The sequence below is a fragment of the Hetaerina americana genome, unplaced genomic scaffold, assembly GCF_022747635.1.
Source record: "Hetaerina americana unplaced genomic scaffold, ioHetAmer1.1.p SCAF_5, whole genome shotgun sequence".
NCBI classification, from domain to species: domain Eukaryota; kingdom Metazoa; phylum Arthropoda; class Insecta; order Odonata; family Calopterygidae; genus Hetaerina; species Hetaerina americana.
Window position 1 is genome coordinate 87579969 of NW_027287095.1, and position 25309 is coordinate 87605277.

Sequence of the window (25309 nt, forward strand, 5' to 3'; positions counted from 1 at the left end):
GTAATGGTAGATATGAACGCTAAATAGAATGGAACCTATTTTGAATCGAGTGACACCATCATACTAATTATGGTGGAGTGCATTTAGACTTTGAGTTTACCTCGAGAAATAAAATGTTTGACTGACAGTTGGGAGTGACATCCTCATTAACCATACGCACATCATGTTTCACTGCAGAACCACTTGCGAGGTGGAACTAGGCGCCCTACGTTGAATGCATTTACAGTTTATTTTGGAATATTTTTAGGAAGTACTGCCAAGGAAATATTAAAACCCTTATGCCTACTACTGGTTCAAAACACTGTTATTATTTTAATTTTCAATAAATGCAACCATTTTCTTTGTCTGTTATGGGAATAAAAATACTTAATGGTAATCATTTTTCCTAGCCAATCAGCTTGCAACTTATCATATGAAGTCATATACCCTAGTCCATCAGAAAATGCAGGCTGATTTTAGAGTGCATTGTGAAGTTAAAAAAGTGCATCTTATAGGCCAGGAAATATGGTATATGAAATTGAAGCAAGGATCATTGTAGTGTTGGATCTTAGGTTGTGTCTAGTTAGTAGATGCAAGGAAGTAGACCACTCTATCATTGAATTGACTGTGTCCATCTAACCTGTAACTTAACTGGTAGAATACCAATAATAATAATCAGTTTGAAGACTCTAATGAAGGATCTTCATCTAGGGTAATTGCTGGTGTATTCAAACTCAGTGATTCTGTTACCTTATCTGATCCATTGCTAAACACCTGAAATTTTTTACATTGTCTGGCAAAGTAGGTCTAAGAATTTTTTATTCACTCGGCCAAAGAAAGACATCACGGACCCAGTAGTAGTTTTGAGGGGAGGCGACCGACAGCTAAGGTCATTTGCGCCATAGGGGAAGGACAGGAAAGGATGAAGGGTGGAGAGAAACCCGGCGTCGGCATTAGCCTACTCTTTACGAAAGGCGCCAAGGGGTCCGCGGCTTAACGTCCCATCCGACGGACGGCGTACTCACTCAAAGTGCCCTCCACAAAGCACCTCAAGTAGGGATCGAGATACCTCTGAAAAATATTCAACACCGCCGGGATTTGAACCCGCGCCCTCAGGGTGGGAAGCCAGTACGTTAGCCCCCGCACCATCCCAGTTGGCACTCCCTGGTCATATATGATATTTTTGCAAATATTTTGTTGCCCAAAGTGATTGGTTGTATTACATCCTATGGTACTAAAACCATGAAACCATATAATTAAAAATGGCATGTTTTGACATGCTATTCGTAGAATTGTATCGGTAGAAAATAGATGCACTTTTGGTGATGTTGGTTTCTCAGGCCTTGAATTTAAAAAAAAAATTGAAAGTAGAAAAGTAACTATCCCTTCACATGGAAACTCCTCGTCACTTCAGAAATAATTTTTCTTCAAGAGTTGAGAAGGTGGTAAAGAGTTTTCAAGCCATGTGCAGGAGGGTGGGACTCTAAATATAATTGTTCATGAGGCATATCGGTCTGTAAGACCAGAGTCACAGTTCAAACACCACTCAACCTCATTCGTACACATTCCTCGTTCTCCCACGATGTCCAATAAGCTCAACCACTTAACACAATCAGTGATCAGGTGTTAATTTACAGTGTGGGAGTTGTTAAGCGTAATGGAAAGTAGCATTTATATCTCCATCTTGAGTTATTTTAGACAGAATCAATCAAATGTATCCATGGCTGACAAACCAAAATTATTTCACCTTCCATTGGGAAAAACTTTCAATTTCCTTGTCAAACCTTGGCCTCTCTGCAATAGTTTATGCTACCTTATCAGGTATAAACATAAAGTGATCCATGTTCTGTCAAAATGTACTATTTAATCTAAATATTTACTAAAATTCATTACTCAATAATCAAAATAAGAAAAAGTTACTTTCACATTTCGAGATATAAATGAATCAGTGAATAATTATGCTCTAGTCCATAGACAGCTGAGTATCTATGGAAAACTATGAAAATGGACGTGATTTGTTAAGTTTTACCTGTAAAATTGTTACCATGAACTTGTGTAATGACTGTGGTCATTCAAGTACATTTCGTAAGCAGGGAGAGAGGGAAGGTTTTCGAACCAGAATAATTGTCTATGTCTATGATATCAACATCACTGTTTGAGAGCTCATGAAAATCTCATTTTGTTTATTGTATTATCATTTATATAACCATGTTAATTGTTATTTAATACAATGTGTGTTTTATTTTAGATCATGTCTATTCTGAGTTATCCTCCTGGATGCCATGTGCCAGGAAGCAGCCAAACCATTTCACCTCTCCTCCGAGTAGGTCAGTATCACCAAAGAAGCAGTGTTCTTCTGCATTCAGTTGAAATGGGAATAATAACAATGATGTGCCTTGATGTGTGGAAATTATTCTTTTTCTTTCTTCAGTTCTCACAATCTAGGGTCATACCCATCTCCTGCAAGCTACTCCCAGTCAGGCAGGGGAGGACGTACCACAGGAGCCATCCCGAAACAGAAGGCAGGAACCGGCAAAAGTCCCATCACCTGTGTGTACTAACTGCATAACTCAACCCCCTTGTCCACCCATCCCCCCTCTTTTGTCACCCTTGCATGTTTCCAAGCATGTAATTTAGGATTCATTTGCCTTTTTTCTAGTTTTTCTGGGGAGATTACCAAGTTGAATGCATGACAGCTAGTTAAATGGATTAATTTTAAAATGTAAAAATCGTTTGTCTTAACAGGGATTTGAACCCAGATCCCTTCAATATCCGACTGTAGTGCTGTCGCTAGATAAGCTACCAAGGCATCCTCTTGCACTGTCGATTTCTTGGGGCTTTAAATGAACAAGATATTGTGATGAAATGCTTTGCATACAAATGTCACTAGTAATCACGGAGCACATGATTAAAGCGAGCATTTAAAACACAAAGATGTTTTCCTCTTGAAAAATTAAAAGATTCACAGTATCTTTAACAGAGTCAGCCGATAATTTGTATTAAATTGCATCAATTTCAATGTATTAAAATCATTCTCCTTGACCAGGCTTGAATTCCAGTCAAGGGGAATGATCTTTTTGCTTTGAAATCAATGCACATTAATGATAAAGTTACTGTCATGGCATCTCCCACTGTTCTTTGAATTAGTCAAGAGGAGGCAATAATAGAAGATGATCTGAGCTAATTTTTGTTAATTACTCAAATTCTTGTGTTTCGTTCACCAGAAATGAGTATTGTTTGAGTGTCACTATCCGGACATCGCACCATTCTTTCTGAATCTCTATTATGCCTTTGATCAGGAGCCACTTCCCATGCAGTGAGAATGTGAGGTTATTTCTGAAGGTCCGCATAAGTCACTGAAGAGAGCCAAGGGTAGTCAGCATGATTGAGGCTGTTAGTATGGCTACCTGCATTGGACCCACTGGGGTAGTTGGTCATGACAGCTGATGAAATGCCTTAGAACCCTTTGAACTACACTCGGTTACCTCACATTCACACATATGCACATGTAGTTAGCTTGGTGATTGAATTGCCGTCTTGTTGTATTTTGTGTGCATGTGCACTACTCCTCAGTTTTTACAACTGTGCCTATTTAGTAATCGACCTGGCTTTAGAATAAAAACAAGGGCATGCGAGACACAGAATAGCCTCATTTTATGTGCTACTTACTGATTTTGGGGAGAAAGAAACAGACAAGCAGATGTGATCCTTTCGTATTTCAAGAAATTGTATGTTCCAAATAAAGTAAACATTTGCTTATATGACACATATAGGTGAGTCTTTCGATAAGTCCTTACAAAATCCAAGAGAGGACACTTGTCGTATTTGGAAAAGGTTTGATTTTGGTAAGACTCATCTAGGTATTAGCTTGGCAAAGGCTGCACTCCCTATAATATAAAAAGTCCTCTACAAATGATGCTTTTAATTGCTTTTATTCCTCTGAATTCACTGCCACCCATCTTTTTTGATGAAAATACATGTATAGTATGGAATCATTTAATGGTTCCTAAGAAATGGCTAAAAAAAGCTGCATGCATTGCTAAGATATTAAGGTAGAATGCCACACACTTGAAGCTTAATATTCATTTGGAGTTTTTCTTTGCCATCAAATTGTGGGAAAATATATCACCAGTAGGGACATAGCAGCCCAATGGGTGGAGCATTTGACTACTGACTCAAGGGCCCAGGTTCGATTTCTGGGCAAGCCTCCTTGGGCACCCTCAGATCCACCCAAGCTGTGTCATTTATTGGGTAATACCAGATCTTCCTGGGAAACCATAACAGCATAGGGAAAAGGTTCTGGCCCCCCTACCCTAATGTGTGAATTACACATGCTATTGGGCTTAGTACTGGATAAACTCTACCATTACCTACCAAACAAACCTTAGGGTTGTTTACTGTGGTATATCATCAACAATAATCATATAGCTGTGGATATGGAGCACATGATGTCTACATCATGCATCAAATTTTCACATTGGAAATGGATTTTTTGCAAACCGCCAATTTAAAATATGTGAAATAAAGTCAATTATTTTTCCATGTTTTAGTTAAAGGTTTTAGGCCAACTATTTCATGCATAAATGATTAAATGGGAGTCACTGTGCGAAGACATTTTTTTGGCTCTTTTATTTACATTGGAAAGTATAAACGCTTATGGGATTGAACTTAGGTCACTTTAATGCTATTTTCAATTTTTCCCACGTTGATCTAATAAACAAAGATATCCCCTGAAAGTATCAAAGCTGTGTCCAAACTGGTTAGGCATTAGGGAGCATGCCTTTAGGTGGCTAAGGGAAAGGCAGTCTTTTATTTAAGTTTTCCATTTCTTTCTAATAATTTAGTGACTTGGGCGATTATTGGTACTATAAGTAGTTTCATATTCATTTTCTCTTATTGAGCTGTTTTTCACTCTTTATAGATTAACCATTCTTTATATTTTGCTTTCATTATCAGGTCAGATAGAAAATCTTATTATATGGTATTTTACTCTGGGGTAATTTTTCAGTCATTAATCCTTGTCAGTAATTAAGATATGCTTTTGTCATGTGTAGTTCATTTACATTTATGTGTAATTTTCTAGCTAAATGTCTCACAATTTTAAGTTCAGCTTAGCATCAATTAAATATTTGTCCTTAAATTATTCTTTGTCGGCACTTTTTCATTATTGTTGGTTTTATTACTTTGTGGGCTTGCGTAGTGAAATGGTGACTCCTTTTGCAGAGGTTTGGCGAACGACCTATGATTACCCATTTGGATTCATGCAGACAGCTATATTTTTACTAAGGGTATTATTAAATGCTTATGCTCTCCAAACAACATTATGCTTGAAGATTATTTTCCGTTATGTTTACATCCCAAAATAAGATTGAACAAGCACGTAAACGAGGCATGGATACAAAGACGATGTCCTTAGTCATGAAATGAAGTACCAAAGAAAGAAATATGTTCTTACCTCTACATTTCAAATATTTGCATCCAGTAACTTGATAAAATAAAGTTATTACAAGAATTAATCTTCATTCATGTGGAAGATGCCAAATTTCTCTTGCCTAGAAAGCTCTGAATTTACTGACGGCATATTATCAAAACCCTTTGTTTTTTCAACTAGTAAAGAGTCCCTCAAAGAAATACGAATGTAATTGTGACCGACAAATATTTTACACTCCCGCCATGGTAATTATTCTTCGGCTAGTTGTCTCACTTTTAGCACTTGGAATCAATTATGGGGTTGCAATATGGCGTATTTAGGATATGCTCCTTGTGCCCTAAACCCGGGGACTGAAATAGGTGCCTAAATTTGCACCCTCTTGCTGCCTAACGTGTTTGGACACCTTTCATGATGGCATCCTCCCTAAATCTGAGCGATTTAATTGCCTAACCAACATAGTCTGGACGAAGTTCAAGTCTCTTAGCTCAACTGAAAGTGCCCGGGAATTTTATCATTGGGTTAAATATGTTACTTTATGTGTAGTAATATTGCCTCCTACCGGCCCATGATAAAAATATATGCTACAAGGTTGTCTTTTCTGCTTAGCAATCTTCATGGATGACAGCAGTTAATGTCAATAATGGTGGAAACTGGGAGCTGAGCAACTTCGGTTGACAGGAGTGGTAATTGTGAGTAATTTAGTATTTTTTAATTTTTCTGGTTTTTTTTGTAAACACAAGAAAATATCATTTTAACTTAGCTCTTGTAAATAAATGAGAGTAAATACCATATTCCTAGTCATGCACCATAAATTAATGTTGGTTAGGTATTTTTTAATTAAAAGTATGTACTTAATAAAAAAACCAGCAACATGGCATTTTTTCCTTATATTTCAATATCAGCAATCTACAGGAACATTTTGTGAATTTCATTCCATTGATTCCCCTTATCACATATCAGAGTGAATTCTTCACTTCTGTATCAAGCATCAATTTTTTAATGTACCAAATTCTTTGAAGATACACTATCGAAGATATGTCAGGAAAGTCATTAATCAAATCAGGAAATATTCAAGAGAGATAAAAAAATGCATAGAGGAACTACAGTGTGAAGGCATTAGGTCAGCAAGATTAGACATAGAAAGAGAAAATGATAGGGATGGCTTAGGTTAAGGCAAATTAGACGGTGAGACAGAAAGAGCATTAAGGGAAATGAAATCAAATGAGGCCGTGGGGGTAGACAGCATTCCTGTGGAATAAACTTCTGGGTTTAGCATAAGAGGAAGAGAATTTTTGGGCTAATTCTTGGCATTTATGAGGAAGGAATTTCGCTGGAAGATTTTGTCAGATTAATGTTGGTAAGTGAGAACTATGGAACAATTTGTTTGATTTTACCTGCAGCTTAAGTGGCACTCGTGGTCATCAACCAGGTGATAGAGAGGCAAATGATTATGATCAATTTGGGTTCAGGAAGGGGAGAGGCTCAAGTGAGGCCATTGCAGTAATGTGGTCTCTTATAGAGAGGAACGTAAAATACAACCTGGACGAATGGTTTTCTTTTTTAGATTTTGAGGTGTTCAGAAAAAATAAATGGGTAGAATTAATGATTATTGTGGAAAATATGAATAGATGGAGAAATAGTAGACATCTGCAACTTGTACATGTCTCAGACTGCTCAGGTGCAAGCAGGGAACGGGGAGTCCGGATGGGCAGTGTTAGGAAAAGGTGCAAGGCAGGGTTCTCTATTGTCATTGTTGCTATTCAACGCATATGTGGAGGAAATGATTATAGAGACATGGGAAGAACTGGAGATAAGAATGAAAGTTGGCAGAGAATTCATCAAATCAGTTAGGTTTGTTGATGACCAAGCTTTAGTTTGACAGTCAGCCAAGGGGTTGCAAGCATTGCTGAGTGAATTGGAAAGTCAGTGTAACAGATATGGGATGAGAATCAATATTAACGAAACAAAAGTTGTGCGATTTTTCAGAAAGAAAAAGGCTAAGCTCAACATTAAAATAGGAGGGCAAAAACTAGAGCAAGTAGAACAGTTTATGTATCTCGGAAGTGTTTTGGACCAAGACAGTCCAAGTAATTGGGATATAGGGAGAAGATTCATGAGGCAAAGCTCTTAGTATATGAAGGTTACCAATGACAGGAACATTGAGTAAGTATGCTAAGAGATGGATGGGTTATACTTTTGATATGGAAAATGGTTTTGTACAGTTTAGAAACAGGGTTGTTAAAGCAAGGTGATAAGCCTCAATTTGAGACTTGGGTGATGAGGGTGTGGAAAAGGTGGAATAAACAGAAAGGAAAAATAAGGAAGACGTGCTGGTCATAGGGAGGAAGAGAGAGGATTTTTGGGAGAAATCCACATAAGGCTGGAAGGTTGGGTGCTTAGCATTTTGATTGACAATGGATTGCTGATGACTGTGATAGGGAATTGGGCACTAGGCAATAGATGTAGGAGTAGGGAAAGGATAAGTATTAGGATTGAAGGAAGTATGAGAAATTACTGAGTTCATTATAATGTTGGATATAAGTTTGTGTTCTTTTGGGAGATGCAAAGTAATTTATTTCTGCTCATTATTTTTCCATCCAAAACCTAACTCAAATGCTGGAAAACCAATTATAATATCCTGGATATTCACCTTTCTCTGCATAAATTATCTATCACTCTTCTTTGGCTGTTTTTGCCTTCATTTTAATTACATTTCATATTGCATAGTGGCTCTAATGAAATTGTAGAAATATTTACCTCTTTTGAGTTTATTTAGATCATACTTATTTTAATTAGATAGTTTCATTACTTATGCCATAATTAACTTTTCCCTCTGCTCAAAAAAAAATTTCATGCTTAATTCGAAAAGTCTGCTTTAAATTTATTGCCTTGTTTCCTGTTTTATTCACTTTTCAAATTGTTTATTTAAGTCCTCCTTCAAAGACTGTTGGAAGACCAGTTAATGTTAAGGTTCTATCAATTTTTCTACTCCTATTCCTTTCTGCACCTTTATTTTAATTGTTTAAAATATTATGTGTGTGTGTATATATACTGAGTCACTCTTGATATTTGCACTCAGTAAGCTTATTGGTCTTTCGCTCAGTTCCTGAATATGGCAAAAAATATTTAGAAAGTAAAAATCTTTTTCAAAAACTTATCTTCTTTTGTGGTTTTCAAATGGGATATTTGACCAATGCTGCTGATTATAATTTTGTCCCCCTTGACCTTCTTCGATAATTATTTTATTAATATCCTAGGGTTGTTATATTTCTATTCATCTTAAATTTTGTACGACTTCTAGCATACCTTGATAGATCTTTTCTTACTTACTTCCTCACTTTCATATTTAATTACATATGTGTACACTATGGTTGTCATCATTCCCAAATTTGGAAATGTCATCTGGTCATGACATCATTGGATAACTGTCTGGAAGAAAGCACTCCTGAACTTATTTGATCTCTGCCAGATTTATTCCTGTGGTGTGTTTCAAAATTAATCAAGTGATTAATTTAAGAATAATAATAAGATTAAGACCTTGTTTAACCAGTTGTCTTAACTGAAGCTTTAAAGACAGTAAATATGATATTGATAAGTTGATGCTAAATCATGAAAAGGAGTGCGGTTATGTATGGCAAGGAAGCATGGTCACTGAAGCAGGATGATAGACGTACATTTGGAGGCTTTTGAGATGTGTGTGTGGAGAAGGATGGAGAAGGTGAAGGGGACAGAAAGGAAAACAAATGAGGAAGTGCTAGGTATGGTGGTGGAAATCATAGTGTCAGAAAAAATGGATGCCAAGCATATTGATTGGCAATGGGATGTTGAAAACAGTAAAAGAGGGGAGAATGTTATGTAAGCAAGGAAGTAGCATAAATAGGATAGGTATTTAGAATGGAATGAAGATAGGAAGGAAGTATGCGGAGATGAAGAGGGGCTTGCTTTAGAGTAGGATGCAGGTTTGTGTTAGGAAAGACAAGATAAAGATTTGATAGTTGCGTTTATCCAAAACCTACCTTAGCTGGTAGATAATTGATAACCATAATGTACGTATGCATAATAACTTTGGCATGGTGCTCAGCCAAATCACAATTGTACATATTTGAAGAAATGTGTATTTTCTTCTTCTTCGTGAACTTAAGTTCTTACTTCTGCTAGCTCTAAGATTTTCTCAATCCATGCTTGATGAATTGAAAGACAGCATCACATCTGCAATTTATCTTAGAGCCTATGAAGTAAATAAGAAAATGATCTGAGTGCTTAACCAAGCACCTCAATACACATTGACGTATTCTGGGAAAACACTCTTGTGGAAACCCAGTTTTGGCTGCTGACCTTAAGGTCCAAACTTCAAATCCATTGCAAAGGCCCACAGCATCACCAAAATAGTTTAATTTTGCAGTTACCATCTGTTAATGGGAAACTTCGAATAGTCTCAGGGAAAGATGGCTGGCTCACCATGCCTTGTTGTGTTTCCATAATGTGTGCCCCAAGGATTAGAATGAGATTGGCTGAAACCTCCCACACCAATTAAATCAGGTCTTAGCCCTTTTTGAGTGCCGTGTGTAATTCCTTAATTTCATGCAAAAATTTCTTGCTATTTTAAAAAGATAAATTTAGAAATTATGAAACAATGTCCGCAAAAACATAATTTCTTTTTAAATTTGCTGAGAGAAATATATTAATTATGGTTTAAACTCCCTTACCTTTTGCAAGTATGTGCTTTGAAGAAATAAAACAAAAAACATTACTGTATAATTATTAAAAGAAAATGCTCCAATGTAGAGAGAGGAGAACTTGAGTTGTGTTTACAGACTACAAGGGGGATACCCTGAGATCATGCTAATGCAACACTCCGGCATTTCCACAGTAAACAATGTCCAACCCCCCCCCCTTTCCCCCCCCTCTACGGGTCGAAAGGTCTGACTGATTGTCAGAGGATAAAATGTCCTCATCTCCCCAATCGAGAGAGTCGACATTTTCAAGGAACGCTCCATTATTTTGTTGACCAGAACACAGAACCTAAGATGCAGTACTTTGAATTTCGGCAGTGACTAACTGGCTTATTGTATTATGATGTAGTATCTCCCCAAATCAAAGTTTCAAATATCAAAATCAAAGGAAAAATATAGCATAATAATTAGGTAGTTTATAATTGTGTATAAAGTCAAAAATTACATCAATATGCCCTTGCGGTGGCTTGCGGGGTATTGTCTAGATTATGAGAAATAAAACTTACATACGATGAGGTACAAAAAAGAGAATAAGTAACAATACAAGAATTATTCAATTTTCATTTACAATTATAGCCATAGAAAAAAAAAGAGTTGCAAAGAGTAACGCGGGCATTTTTGGGAAAATCTACCCGAGTTGCTCACAGTGACTTACTTAGGTGCTAAGAAAGAGTTTTAAGGTCTCTTGCAGTTATTTGGTTTCTCCTGCATGATTGTACAAAGAATACTTCTGGATGAGGTGTTCAGAAATGTTAACTGTTGGTGTTTCCTATTTAATTAGGAAGACAGTAACATCTTCCTGGGCAGATCATTTCTTCATTGATCCGGCATAATATAATCCTTGAAGTGGTATCAGCAGCTGCTTCTTTTAGACATAAGATGCAAAATGAGGTATTTAATAAGCATAAGAAATGGCAGCAGCGAACGCATAGAAAGGGTCTTTGCCATCACTGGTGCCTTTTAGACTAGTGACGTAGGTGGATTTAGTGGCATCACAAAATTTTTGTAGGGAATGCTACCTTTTAAGCATACGGTGTGCTAGTTCATCATAAGCAATTTGCAGCTTGCATTTTACTCGTGCCAATGAGATCTCATTCGCCTCTCTTTGAATAAAACCAGACATGCATGAATGCAAAAATAGGTAATGTAAATGAATTATGAAAGTTTTATTGGTGTTCATAATTTATGTAATAAAATTTTATTGGGATATCTTGCAAATTGAAATGAAATTATTGAATTTGTAATTCCACAGAATTTATTTAAAAACACTACCCAGGTTTCAACGTGGAATGTCATCAGATGGAATTGCTTTTCCTTATTTACTTTTTATGTCATGAAACCAAATTACTGGAAATACTTGAAGTTATTAGGTTTTCAATGGGCAATAGAAATGAAAATGTTATTTTATTAGTTTTGAATCTATTAATTGTATGCAGTTTTTTCTCTAATAATTCTGCATTGAAGTAATTTTTTCCTGATTTAGCTGAGCTAAACTAGCATGTGAAAGTTGGTCCCCAAAATTGATGTTCTGAATCAAATTTATGAAAATTTTGGCTTGTTCACACACGAAAAAAGTTCATTCATGCTTCTTGGCAGTTTGCTTTCATTTCCCTCTTCCAGAGCTTGTTCTCATTAAGTATTTAACTCTCTTTTGTCTCCCCTGGTTTTGATATCTTAGGGAAAAGAAATTTCTGTATTCGGTATGTTAATTAGTGTGCTAACATTTATCTGTGATAAATTGGGAATGGAGCTGATATTAACGCAATAATAACACCTCCTGCTGACATGGAGAGATGAGCAGTAGTCCGCTTACATATAACTGTAGCTTTTGAATGCTTTAATGCAATTCTAATAGACAGAATAATTAATATGATATGATAAGGGATAGCAGATGTCATTATTGCATTTTTGCCTCAGAAAATGTCATCAATCTTTCTCCACGGAAACCAAACCAATAATTTGGGAGGATTGCTCTCTCATTGATGTGCAACATCCTTCTCTGATTACTATTCCATAATATTGTTTTAGAAGCTTAACAAAAATGACTGCCATGAGAGGAGTGTTTAAAGAACCTATCTAACCGTAAATTTTGCAACTATTGTACCGGTAAACTGAAATGAAGCATTAATGACATTGGTGAACGTTTAAATGTTAGAATCAGCCTTTAGGTACCCTTTAGGGAAGATCTGGCGCAATAGCTGCTTCAATTCTAATCTTCCATTTGATGGGTCCTTTCAAGTTCTCATACATTGGAAGTCACAGGAAAAATTTACATTAGCAGTCATCCCTGAATTCAGTTGATTAACTTCTTGCTTAATTTAGCTACTTGAATGTTGAGGCTGACGGTACGTTGGCAAAAGAGTTGCAATGATTACAGTGATACTTGATTCAATGAGTATTTTGTAACCTCATATTTTCTCTCCCAAAAACTTTATCTTTTTCAGTGTGTCATGATGTCTATTTTAAAAATTATGTTTATGACTGTATGTAAAAGTTGCTAATTAAATGGCTAAATGAAGATATCAAAGAGAATTATCACACTGAAAAGTTTATTTCACATTTTTGTATGTACTTTCATGTATCACTTTTCTTTTCAGACTAAGTCAATTAAGAAGTATCGGGCCCCACCACCCCCTAGCAAGTGACTTCTTTTATACCCAGGCTCTTTCACCAAAGAAGATTTCATAAGTATAATATTTCTTCATGCAAGAAAGTGTTGTATAAAAGAAATTTGTATTGTAATTCTGTTAATTGATGTAAAATTAATATATTTTAAGTTCAAGAAAGGGGGGATGATTTGTTAACTTCGAGATGAAATTTAAGTGTCACAGGAAATGTATTCTAAGAGACATGGACCCTATCTTTATATGTTAAGATTGCTGGTACTCGTGCCAAAAAATAGCTGGATAATGAGCTCATTGTTTGAGCTCCAAGAGAGATTCCATATTTGGATTGAACTGTGACTGTTACAAGATATTCATGCAGAAGCAGTCTGGTTGTTCAAAGTTACTACTTTTAACTAATGAAATTGTGATAAATAAAACTTATGGTGTACTATATGGTCAGTTTCGTTGGTGAAACATTTTAGAATTGCTTCATTTAATCCTCACAAGCTGCGTGGACCCGTATTTGATTCGAATTGGGAATGTTTAATCATTTGAATTTTCGTTTCGACTGTATTAATAACATGTTCGCCCATCTACAATAATGAGACCAATAAATTTCTTTCAACAATATTTAATTAAGACTTACATTTTCATTAAAAAGTAACCACAGAGTTCGGTGGAATATAACTACACAGTGTATCCAATTAACAATTCCATAAATTCACTCGTATTTAGCTTTTATATCATTCCATAATTTCTGAAAAAAATATAAAACCTTAATAAGAAAATATGCCGCATCGCATTAAAAGTTAAGCAGTAATCACAAATATATGCATTATTGGCGAAGGGGGTTACTATATGGTAGTTACTTACGCCCTTGTTGATGGAATTGAAGATTTGTTCAGACGTTAATTCGAAAGTCCTTTCAAAGAAGAAGGTACTCAGAACAATCGTCATCGCAAAGGTAGACGTTCGTTTAAAGAGAGTATTATAAACTTTGGTGGAAAAACCAGCCATTGCTAGCTACTCTTCTGAACAAAACTAGAAGGATCGTTCCACACAGACTAACCGTCTGCAGTAGTTCACGGGGTCGAAGAAAAGTATATCGCAAGCGTCAAGTCAATTGTTTTTCAAGTTATAAAAAGCTCTCAAATTTCCACTTCATATATTTTTATTCAAATAGAAAGTGAAATATCGAATTTATTACAGGAGATATTTATACCATTTAACTTTTTTTAATATCAACTAATGTGTTTCTATGCTGCGCCCTTCGATAGTTATTTAGTTTATTATTCTATATATTGTAGAGGGCAACACTTGTTTCAATTGCCATTTTAAGTGGTTTCACTTGTTCCTTAAACTTTGTTTTGTCATTGTGCGTTACTCGGCATTTCGAATAAGTGAATTACCCACTGATTATTCGTACATTGATAACCGCTGTATTACAGTTTTGCATGACTACTAAAGTTTGGTTCTTACTTCTAAACGCAGATTAATTCGGTAAGTACATTTGTACATCTCAGCGCGGAAAACAATATGATAACATCACTCACTACCACATAGTCAATAGCATCGTAAATAATAATTCCATAGATGACAAAAAGTTAATAAAAAGCATTACTTCCGTCCAGTCGCTTGAAAACGGTGGATATAAATTGAATTAATTAGGGGCTATAATTACTAATATAAGCTGGAGTTATTAAACTGCTCCAGTCGATATTAAGGAAGTGAAGCTGTGTGTATGGGGGAAACTTTTGGTGTGTAATATGTGACCTTTGAATTAAAGTATAAAACTGAAATTAATTGATATTTGGTCAGTATACGGTCGCTAATAGAGTTTATTGATTCTATGTGATTTTTAGACAAACTTCACAATGAAAGACATGTTAAACTGCATATAATACTGTTCAGTCCAACGTCTATTAAATTGTTCTGGAGATGCTCACCTGTATTTGTCTTACAGATATCAATATGCCGTTGGAAAATCTTGAAGAGCAAGGCCTGGAGAAGAATCCAAACCTTCAGATCGCCCAGATGAAATTTTTGCTAACATTGCCGCAGTATCGTGGTGACGAAAGCACCAGAAGTTCTCTTATGGAGGCGATAAGAATGGATAATATGGCACCTTTTTATGAAGAGGTGGTTGCAGAACTTGGATGGGCATGTGACACCGAACTTCTAGAGTCTATGAAAGAGGCTAATAAAAAGAAGCTGGAGGAATTAGAAGATGCCATTTTGGATGCAGAGAAGAATCTTGGCGATGTTGAAGTTAGAGATGCATATTTGGCCAAGGCTGAGTATTTGTGCAGAATTGGAGATAAGAGTAAATGTCTAACTGCTTTCAATAAAACCTATGATAAAACTGTATCATTGGGCCATAGATTGGATATTGTTTTCCACAAAATACGAATTGGACTCTTTTACTTGGATCATGATCTCATTACTAAAAGTATTAATCAGGCTAAAAAATTAATTGAAGAAGGTGGTGATTGGGATCGAAGAAACCGCCTGAAAGTATATCAGGGCACCTACTCCCTTGCTATCAGGGACTTCAAAGGGGCTGCCAATTTTTTCCTCGATACCATTTCCACCTTTACGTCATATGAACTGATGGATTACACCAAGTTTGTGAAATACACCGTTTATGTCAGCATGATCTCATTGCCCAGGAATGAGTTGAGGGACAAGATCATAAAGGGATCTGAGATTTTGGAAGTGCTCCATTCTAATATGGACGTGAAGAATTACTTGTTTTCTTTGTATAATTGCCAATATTCGGAATTCTTCAAGAATCTTGTTGCTGTAGAAAATTTTTTCAAAACTGACTATCTCCTCAGTCCTCATTATCGATATTACGTGAGAGAAATGAGAATCATGGCATATTCACAACTCCTGGAGTCCTACAGGAGCTTAACTTTACAGTATATGGCTACCGCTTTTGGTGTGAGTGTTGACTTCATGGATCAAGAATTGTCTAGATTCATAGCTGCCGGTCGACTACATTGTAAAGTTGACAAAGTTGGAGGTGTAGTAGAAACCAATAGACCAGATGCCAAGAATTCTCAATATCAGTCGACCATCAAGCAAGGGGATATTTTATTGAACAGAGTACAAAAGCTGTCTAGAGTCATTAACATCTGAATTAGGTGCTTCTTAATATGTCTTGCTCACTTCAATTTTACCTTCTGTTATTTCATGGTTTCTGTTCATTTTCCTAATCCCTAGTTTTGTAAAAATATGTAAAATGTCCATGTTTATTTTTTTTAATATCTCCATAAATACATGTTGTTGTGATGGAGTATTAGCATTTGAAATTATTCTTTGGTTTATGATATACTGAAGAGACACTGTAATTATTCATTCAAAGTAATATATTCCAATTAATAAATTTTTTAGTTTGGACAGTAATCAATAACTTATCATTGAATCATATTATAATCAGGTCATGATGGAAGAGTTAACATGCAATTGAAGAGTAGCCACTGCAATGCGTCACCAGATAACCCTATAGCGTTCATATCAGTTGTGACCATACATTTGTTATGCATTGAATTCTCCACAGGTTCATTCATTGTACAAAATTTAAATGCTATAATGAGCAAGATCAATATTAATGAATTAATTACTGTGGTGCCTTGACTTTCGAATCATTCAGTCTATGAACTTTTTTCATAATGTTTTCCTGTAAATGCGGACATATTCACAAGACTTGAACTGTGCTGCTTTTCTAATGCATGGTGTAACAGACCTTGTTGTGTACTTTCAGCAATGTCAATAAGTGCAATGTATACTGTGATGACAATGTTAGTTGCACCTCTTTTGCAATGATAGTTTTTACTTCCTTCTAGATGTGTTCTTTGCTGTTGGTGAATTTATCTTTACAAGTTATACATCTGGGTATAATTTTTTTTTCCCCAAAATTTATGAATCCGAGCCTGAAATAATCGATTTCCAATTGGGTGAAGTGGAGAATTTGATTTTGCGATATGGATCAAGGACAAGAATTAATTACGTTTGCAAGTCGAGGCACCTCTGTGATTTAATCGAAATGTTTTTATTTAAGTAGGAGATACACTTAGAATATTAAAACAGGATCAGTGCTTGATTTTGACAAACCATTCCAAGTGTTTGGTCACCATATATAAATGCACGAAGTAGTGTCCAATGTGAGAACCAGGGAGGGGAATGGACTGATGATTACTGTTGCAAAGAAAGAACACCTTGACGTTTTGATCTAGAATCTATGAAAACATGATTCAGGCACATCTGAACTATTATCCATTCTCTCTATATTTTTTCCGTCATAGTTCCCAGCGTTCCAGGGATTATTGGAACCTTTGACAGAGGTACCTTAGTTCTATTCGTTTCCATTTGGAAAATAAAAAGAATGCAAAGTTTTATCAATATATGGTTAATATTTTCCCCAAATTTGCGGGCAAGCATCATGATTTTACTCCTTGGAAAGTCTCAGGTTCAATTCTAGATAATGCTTCCCCTGCGGTGTAGATTTCTGGTGTATCAGTCTTCTAGGGACTCTGCCTAGAGAGAGGACCCGATGACCATCCCAAACACTTTGTTTTGTAGTACAGTTTGACACGGCTCCTACCTAGCCCATCCAACAAGCTTCACGTCATAGAATGTGCTGGTGTTGTCAAGGTTGGAAGAGGCTCTCCCACTCTGCATAATATGTCATTACATCTCATCTGAAGTGGGTTGCCCTATGCACTGATTAATCAATGCATTCTGATTTTTAAGGAGTAAAATTATTGTCCTGCATGGATGGTCAGGAACTTAACAAAACTCTCAGCATAGGTTTGTTGGGATCAAAACACAAAAGAACATGTGCCTAAGCGTCTTAATGGGCAAAATGTGCCAATAAGCTAGCATGTATCCACAATAGGAGCACGCTAGCTTACTTGTAAAATGCAAGTTGGAAGTAAGGACATTTGCAGCGGAATGGACAATGTTCAATACATACCACTTAGTGAAATTACTCCTTTCCTATTGCGAACACAATTATTAGAAAACATATCAGGAAAGTTCCTGGACACCAAAAATAGCTGAAAAGGTGATGTGGCAAAGGTAAAAGTTATGAAAACCCAAAATCCATTTTTTTATATTCGGTTTGTGTTTACCTTAGAGTTGGTGCTTATATTTGTTCTCCATAGATTTTGTAAGAGGAGACTTTGTAAAGGGATGGTTATTTTTATAACTGAAAAAAAAAACTTTTGGTAGAAAGTGACGGGAGGAGCCATTCATATTGACTATCCTAAGTTAATTTATGTAAGCGCATTTCTTAAACCTTTTCAGCCAAAATTTTGCTTAAAAAGAACATGGCTTCATCAGCTTGAGTGTCATAGTATCATTGAGTGCGTGATTTAAGAAATAATATTTTCGAGTTAGACCAAGTAGTACCAACTGATCTTCTAGGGTAGGTCTGGTATATTCTGATGAGCCCTAAGAACCAAGCTGTACCTGTTATTTGCTAAGCAAAATTGACAGCAGCAGCACATAAGAAAGGATCAAATGAGTGAGAATAGGAACTTGGAATATCAGGACAACATTGAAGGCAGGGAAATCAGAATATACACAGAAGGAGATGGAGAGAAGAAATATAGATATTCTGAGTGAGATGGAAGGATATTGGAGATTACTGGAAGTGATACGAGGATGGTCTGAAATGTTTCCGACCTAACAAAGATACAAGACATTTTTCCTGAAATTTTCTTAAGTGGGAAACTTTTCAGACCTCCCTCGTAGATATAGATTAATATACAGCAGATGGGGAGAGGGTCCGCAAGGAGTGGGAATATTATTTAGAAAAAAGATAAGAAGAGTGTAGTAAACATAGACCAAGTGTAGACTCTTGTCTATTACTAGTAGAGGTAAAAGCAGAACTGACAAATTTGGTCATTCTTCAGGTATACCTGATGCAGAGTTTCTCTCCACCCTTCTTTTCCATTCATTCCTAATACCGCAAATGACCTCAACTGCCAGTCGCCTCCACTAAAACTACTACTACTGGAGAGAGGGTTGGGAGGTGGGGGGGCAACAGTTTAGGGATGACGAATGACCACAGGGAGAAAGCAGACAGGTTCTCCAGACAACAGGGGTTAATCATAACAAACACTTAGTTTGTACACCGCATAAGTCATAGGTATGTATGGAAAGTGCGTGGGGATTCAGGAAGATACCAGTTTGATTACATTACTGTTAGCTACAGATTTAAGAACAGCTGGATTAATTCACAGTTCCTCCGGAGTGGATGTGGATTCAGATCATAATTAAGTATTAAAATCAGATTCAAGAGGATAAAACGGAATACAAATGAGGAAATGGATTGTATAAGAATTATCCTCAATGACCTGAAAGGAGCACCAACAGACTGTAGAGAAAATAAAGAGTGAGTACTACAGACGAGTGGAATAGATGAAAATGGGAACACCAAAGAGTATATTGAAAGCAAAAAAAAAATATGGGAACAGTAATTAGGAAAAGGAAACAATATATTACTAAAAAGAGAATAAAATAGAAGAATATAAAAATGGTAGAAGGAAGTATTTAAGGATTGAATAATAAACTGAGGTGGGAAACTAATCTGGGAAAAGAAGCGTGGTGGAAGATGGCATGCCAGGATATGGAAAGTTTGCCGAGGAAGGGTGAAATTGGTGTGCTCTAAAGGAAGGTGAAAGCTTTTTTAGGAAGGAAAATCCATGCAAACCATAAGTCAAACAAATTATCAGTTGAACCAAAAAAGATTCAAGAGAGTTAGAAGGAATACACAGAGGAACTATTTGGTGTAAACATTAGGCCAGCAAGCTTGGACATTGAAAGGGAATATGACGTAAATGAGGATAGATTAGGTCCAGGGTTACTAGATGGAAATGGTAATAAGGACAATGAAATCAACCATGGGGGTACGTAACATTCCAAAAGGACTACCAAAGGGTCGAGGAAAACACGGGGAGTTAGTGCTTATGGACTAACGAGTAACATTTTTGAGGGTTGAAATAGTGATGAATGTTTTGTCAGGTGTTAGTCCCCACACCAATGAAAGAAAAGACAGCCTATCCATGTGCGAGGACAATGCGATAGTTTGATTTACCATTCAGCTGAAGTGGTACTGAGGATCATTTATTGCTAGTTTGAATACCATTAGTCACAGTGAATAATAAATCCATCACCAAAACCTGGTGGTTGAAACACCTGGATCGATTATTTCATTTTATTTCGTGGCAAAGCCTTATCGTACGGTTGCGGGTGTGAAGTTAGAGATAACAACCAATTTTACGTTTAATTATGTAAGTCAAGTTAGACCTGATCAGCGAGTATTCACCATCGATTGTGATCACAAACAAGCTATTTGTGAATTTTTTCTTTAATTTTTCAGTCTTTTCTCGGAAATCTGAAACGCCAGTGATAACACTAAATACAGCGGCACTAATAGGATAATATATAGGAATATGTAAACAATAGCGTACTCGCATTTGCTTTTCAAAAAATATGACAGGTCTCCAAATCAAAAGAAGTGGAAATCTATGGTTCTTCGAAATCGAACAGTTTTCCATTATTTCGCATGTTTATTACCATACATTACTAGCAATGAAAATGAGAACTTCACCCAAGCTCAACAAGGTCTGACAATGGGTTTCATGATCATGGTACTACTAATGGTACCATTAGTAGTACCACGATCATGAATGCCGTCAGTTCGTGAGGGTCGTTTGCTTGACAGACAAATCCACTGGAGCGCCCTCCGTGATCAAGGGCAAATTATAACAAATGAACGCGAAATTGCGAAAATTATTCTGGTGCAGATGATTGGTTGTCAAAATTTGTCGTTCAGTGTGCAAGCACAGGCAATATAAAAAGGTCACAGTGTCTTTTTCTGTTCATATCTGACATGGACTGCTCTGGTAATGTTTAAATGATTTGATTTTATTTGATTGACTTAGTAATTGACCCGTTAAATGTCCAATCAATATTATAATAGTTACAATGGATGGTTGGCATGAGTCTTCTGCCCCTTACACCCCTCTAAGAATTCATTTTGGATCCCAAGCAGTCTTATGATGTGTGTCATGATCTTGGTTAAAAAGCCACATAATTAGGTGTCAAGTATCAGTGCCATGATAATAGCCTGCCCAATGGCGAACGATAGGAAGGATTTCTTTACCAAAGCCGTGCAACATCTAGCAAGATCACTAGCTGCGATCAATCCCACTCCTTGGGACAAGGTAAAATTTACATTGATTATTTATTTGTTGTAATCCGGCTAGGAATTTGAACTGACCACGTTTCATTGTTAGGTGTCCACATTATTCGTGCTATGCCCACAAGAAAATCCGCAGGGAATATTTCGTCTTAATCAACGAAATCAAGATGCAGTCATTGCACTTGGGCTCTATTTTCTTGAATCAGGACTTCAATACAAAGACAAAATATTTCCATACTTGTTGAGACTGCTGCGAGGTCTGGCTAAAGCGATTTGGCTGGATGAGATTGCACTGTCACCTTACGAAAGTAAGTGCTCGCTAATTTCTGCTTTTAATCATTGGCCTTTGTTATAAAATCCTAACGCATATGATGTTAACCACTGTCGGTGCTATTCGAGATATAATTAATTGGTACATTCAACCGATATGTATTCAGGAATACCTGTCGCCGAAAGGTTCAGCTTCTGCCTGAATACATTGCTGGCGGACATTGCAAGCAAATGCGACACTTTAAGGGAAGAAATAATATCTGCCCAGGTTGACTTTCTTGGAGTTCTGACGAATATTTGTCATGGCTACAAGGATCAGACTACCCCTCGTGGATCTACTGCAAAGTGTAAGTATTTTAAGGTAAAGGATGTATTATTTGTTATCAGACAATTCTCATTGTTGTGTCTGCACACACTATTGTGTGGTGTTTAATGAGCCATTATACTGGTTATATTAAATTTTATTTGTGATTAAATTACTTCAAGTGTTACTGAGGGTCTTCTGATATTTATGGACGATAAGCATATTTAGGTTAGCTGCTTCAATGCCCGAAATTTTATTCTCCTTTGTATCGTGATACTAAGCATCCTGCGAGTGTAAAATTATTAATTAAATTTGTGCACACAGAAGCAACCGATACACAAACGTTAAATTAAAAGTGGTCATGTGGCATTGTGATTTTCTTTAGCTATGATATGTGTGTCCTTTGTGTTCTAGATGAAGTATGCTTTCATGTATGCATCTGGAAAATCACCTGACTCACTTCACACTGGTTCTGTAAAAATGAGGGACAACTAGTTTCAAATTGATTAAAGTCATATTAATGATTGCAAAAAAACTACAGAATATCATAATAAAACGAACATGTCCCATAGTTAACTGAGTCCCTTGATACTACATGGTAATGGCTCAGTATTCCTGAGCAATACCTAGTCAAAAGGCAAGCCTAAAGATAGATACTTCATGGACTTCCTAATCCAGGAGACTTAGTTCTGACACAATAAAATGTCTCTGTATTAAAGGCCTGAAAATTTTCTCAAACATCATTTGGTCCAGTATGTCACGGAGTATAGTATTGTTTCACACATCTGATAGAATACATTTAGTCAGGTTAAGCTCTCTTCGAGTATTTAGTTGGCCAAGTAGTGTTTTGCTGTGGTTGGCCATCATGAGCTAACTGCTACAGTTAAAACTTCATATTATCTTTTCATTAGATTTAAAGAATCTTAAAAGTAGTTTGACTGGTTTACTCATCCATAATGTTCACCTGAAAAGTTAAAGGTTTTATAATTAATGGTTTCTGGCGTAACTTTATGGAACCGATTAACTTTGTAGTTCCACACGAAATTCGTGTGGAACTAAAAAGTTAGTTCTTTCATTTATTTATAGTTAAAGGTTTTGTTTAAAAATCAATCTAGGTTGAATTTTTCTGAAGCATATTCTTGCATGCTAATCTTTAAGTATTGTCATTGACTGATGCAAGTAAATATTTCCAACACATCCCCATCTTGGCCAATTAGTATCATTAAATCTAAGCTTCATTCTAGGACAATCCTATTCTCGAAGTCAACCAATTGGTTAGCTCGGGTGAATTGCCTCTCACCTGTCATCCTTATGACTACAATTCCTTTCCAACTTATCCCTGCCCTTCCTCCAATTGCAGTATCCACAATACTAAGTGCTCCTAGTATGTAGTCCTCACAACATTTCATGTAAACTACATCAAGGCCGACATATGTTTGATTGCAAAATTCTGAGCAAGTATGGTGAATAATTTCAATGAATGAGGCCTTTTGCAGTGCTCCAAGTATGTTCTTGAACTGCACTGCTCTATTGAAAATTGTGAATGATATTCAGAGATTGGTGAAGGGAGATTCATATCTCCTTGTGTGTGAGATATAGTCTCTCTCTCTCTCTCCCATATTTCATTTTAATACTCTGATGTCAAGTACAATGATTTTAACTCTGATTATAGCAAATATTTTCTAATCATATACTGTTCTAACTTGCTAAAGCAAAGCAAGGCGATCAGGATGGTGTAGTGGCTAACGTACTGGCTTCCCACCAATAGGGCCCAGGTTCAAATCTTGGAGACAGCAGATATTTTTCAGTGGTATCCCAATCCCTTCTTGGGGTGCTTTGTGGAGAGCATTTTGAGTGAGTATGCCACCCGTTGGATGGGATGTTAAACTGCGCATCTCTCGGCACCTTTCGTTAAGAGTAGGCTAATGCAGACACCGGGTTTCTCTCCACCCTTCCTCCTTTCCCATCTATCCCTAATGGCACAAATGGCTGTCAGTCACTTCCCCCAAATACTACTGCTACTAAAGCAAAGCGAGGTTTAAGCATCACAATGCCTACAAAATTGTTTATCCATGTAGATTGATGGTAAGGAGCATGTAGGGCATTAGATGTCTGCAAGTGGATTTCCCTCTGGTGTAGGGGATCTTAATGTGGATTTCCTTTGGGAAAGTGTATTTATTTATTTGTTCACAAGGTTTCCATAAGACAGACAAAGGAAATGTTTTAGCAACTGAAAAAACACACATGGTGGCCAAAACAGAAATTTATACGTGAGAGAAAAACAAATGTATTAAAAATATCTAAATAGTAATGTGAACGAGTAAACTAGGGCAATGTATATTTGCCCTGACAGACACAAACGCAAGTTAGTGTCAACCCATAGCATGACATTTCTTGTATCCATAGAAAATAAACAAAAAATGAAGTCTCAAGATTAACAATTTATGAGCAGGGGAGCTTATTATTATCATAAATATGAAAACTTTTTATCAAAAATGTCAACTTTCATACAAATATTATGTTATTTACAAATTTTAAGCAGTGGAGAATTGAAGTAATAATTCTAAATTAAGTATGAAGCAAGAAATGACTGACATTGTGTGGTTTATTGTCAGTCAAAATTTGTAGTTTGAGGCAATATCTGCTGTTGTTAATGATGTGAAATAGCAAGGGATGATCAGTAATTTTTCTTTGAGTTTCCTAATTCGTTTCTGTATCCTGAGTAAGTCCTTGTGGGGTGCTTGATTATTGTAGCTGTGATAAACTGCATTTTCAAAGAAGTGAAGAAATCTTAAAAATTTGGACTTAAATCTTCTGAAATTCTTCAATTATATTTTCGTACTTAAAAATGTAGGATGTCCAATTTAATTAAGCAAGTTGAGTTAATATTACAATCAAGATGTATTTATCTTCTTGGTAGCTTTTGAAAAGGCATTTGATGGAGTGAATTGGGGAAAATTAATGAATGAATTGCAGAAAATAGGGACAGATTGGAGGGACAGGAGGCTAATCCCATGCCTTTACATGTCTGACTGCTCAGCTGTAAGGGGGGATGAAGAGTCCGGATGGGCAGTGTAAGGGAGAGGTGTAAGGTGGTCCATTATTACCTGCGCTGTTAAACCTATACTTATGTGAAGGTATTGATTGATGAGGCTTGGGAAGAAATTGAGGTAGGAATGAAAATCTTTGGGGAATTCATAAAATTAGTTATGTTTGTTGATGATCCAGCTTTAGCTTGTCATTCAGCCAAGGTTTCAAACTCTGCCGAGTGCATTGGAAAGGAAGTGCGATAGGTATAGGGTGAGAATATAAAAAAAGGTATAGGAGAGAATGTTGGGTGAGTGAGGACGGGGCAGGAAAAGGATCGGCATGTTTGACTGAATGAAGGGAGGAAAGAAGTATGCAAAGTTGAAGAGGGGCTCATTGTAGAGTAGGATTTTGGGTTTGTTTTGTTAGGAGAGGCTCAGGAATTGTTGCTGTGTTGTTTAGTAGCTTGTGTCCATCTAAAACCTACCTTAACTCGTAGATTACTGATGATAATAATAATTCAAGTGTACTGTGAACTAGGATTTTAGAGAGTGAAATTATTGAATTGTTATATTCTGGAGTGAAAATTCCATTTGTCATAATATGAATCAATTGAAAATTATTGAATTGTTGTATCTATTTGTGAAATAGCTGAAAAAATGATTAAGTTTGAGTAAATGTTGGTACTAATTAATGTATAATATCCTATGTTCCAATTACTTCAGTCACACTTTCACTTTTAAT

At 36.3% G+C, this 25309-nt stretch overlaps 4 protein-coding genes across 7 annotated transcripts in view; 3 read left to right on the plus strand and 1 right to left on the minus strand.

Annotated features, from left to right (window-relative positions):
- Positions 1-13364, plus strand: part of LOC139693467 (TRAF-type zinc finger domain-containing protein 1-like) — a 36248-nt gene extending 22884 nt beyond the window's left edge. Inside the window, exons 10-13 of one of the 4 annotated variants that reach the window (XR_011702051.1) lie at positions 2228-2306; positions 2411-2529; positions 6017-6099; positions 12741-13363. Coding sequence is in view for 3 of the 4 variants with exons in the window: in XM_071591638.1 (XP_071447739.1) it covers positions 2228-2306; positions 2411-2501; positions 6017-6085 (239 nt within the window). In the remaining variant the exon portion in view is untranslated. Of the gene's footprint in view, positions 1-2227; positions 2307-2410; positions 2530-6016; positions 6100-12740 lie in introns of all 4 variants that reach the window. The other 3 variants (XM_071591638.1, XM_071591640.1, XM_071591639.1) reach the window with 3 other exon arrangements.
- On the minus strand, positions 13365-13861 carry ox (ubiquinol-cytochrome C reductase complex subunit oxen). The gene is made up of 2 exons (XM_071591642.1): positions 13623-13861; positions 13365-13506 (listed from the first exon to the last, which is right to left on the minus strand). Exons 1-2 carry the CDS (start codon positions 13764-13766, stop codon positions 13471-13473), a joined length of 180 nt encoding a protein of 59 aa, XP_071447743.1. The 5' UTR covers positions 13767-13861; the 3' UTR covers positions 13365-13470.
- A 214-nt stretch (positions 13862-14075) lies between these two features.
- Rpn7 (regulatory particle non-ATPase 7) lies at positions 14076-16161 on the plus strand. Its single transcript, XM_071591641.1, has 2 exons — positions 14076-14249; positions 14713-16161. Exon 2 carries the CDS (start codon positions 14721-14723, stop codon positions 15888-15890), a length of 1170 nt encoding a protein of 389 aa, XP_071447742.1. The 5' UTR covers positions 14076-14249; positions 14713-14720; the 3' UTR covers positions 15891-16161.
- A 4423-nt stretch (positions 16162-20584) lies between these two features.
- Pi4KIIIalpha (phosphatidylinositol 4-kinase III alpha) overlaps positions 20585-25309 on the plus strand; it is a 76806-nt gene continuing 72081 nt past the window's right edge. The window contains exons 1-3 of the mRNA XM_071593040.1: positions 20585-20986; positions 21059-21272; positions 21402-21581. Coding sequence (XP_071449141.1) covers positions 20879-20986; positions 21059-21272; positions 21402-21581 — 502 coding nt within the window. The 5' untranslated portion in view covers positions 20585-20878. The remainder of the gene's footprint in view (positions 20987-21058; positions 21273-21401; positions 21582-25309) is intronic.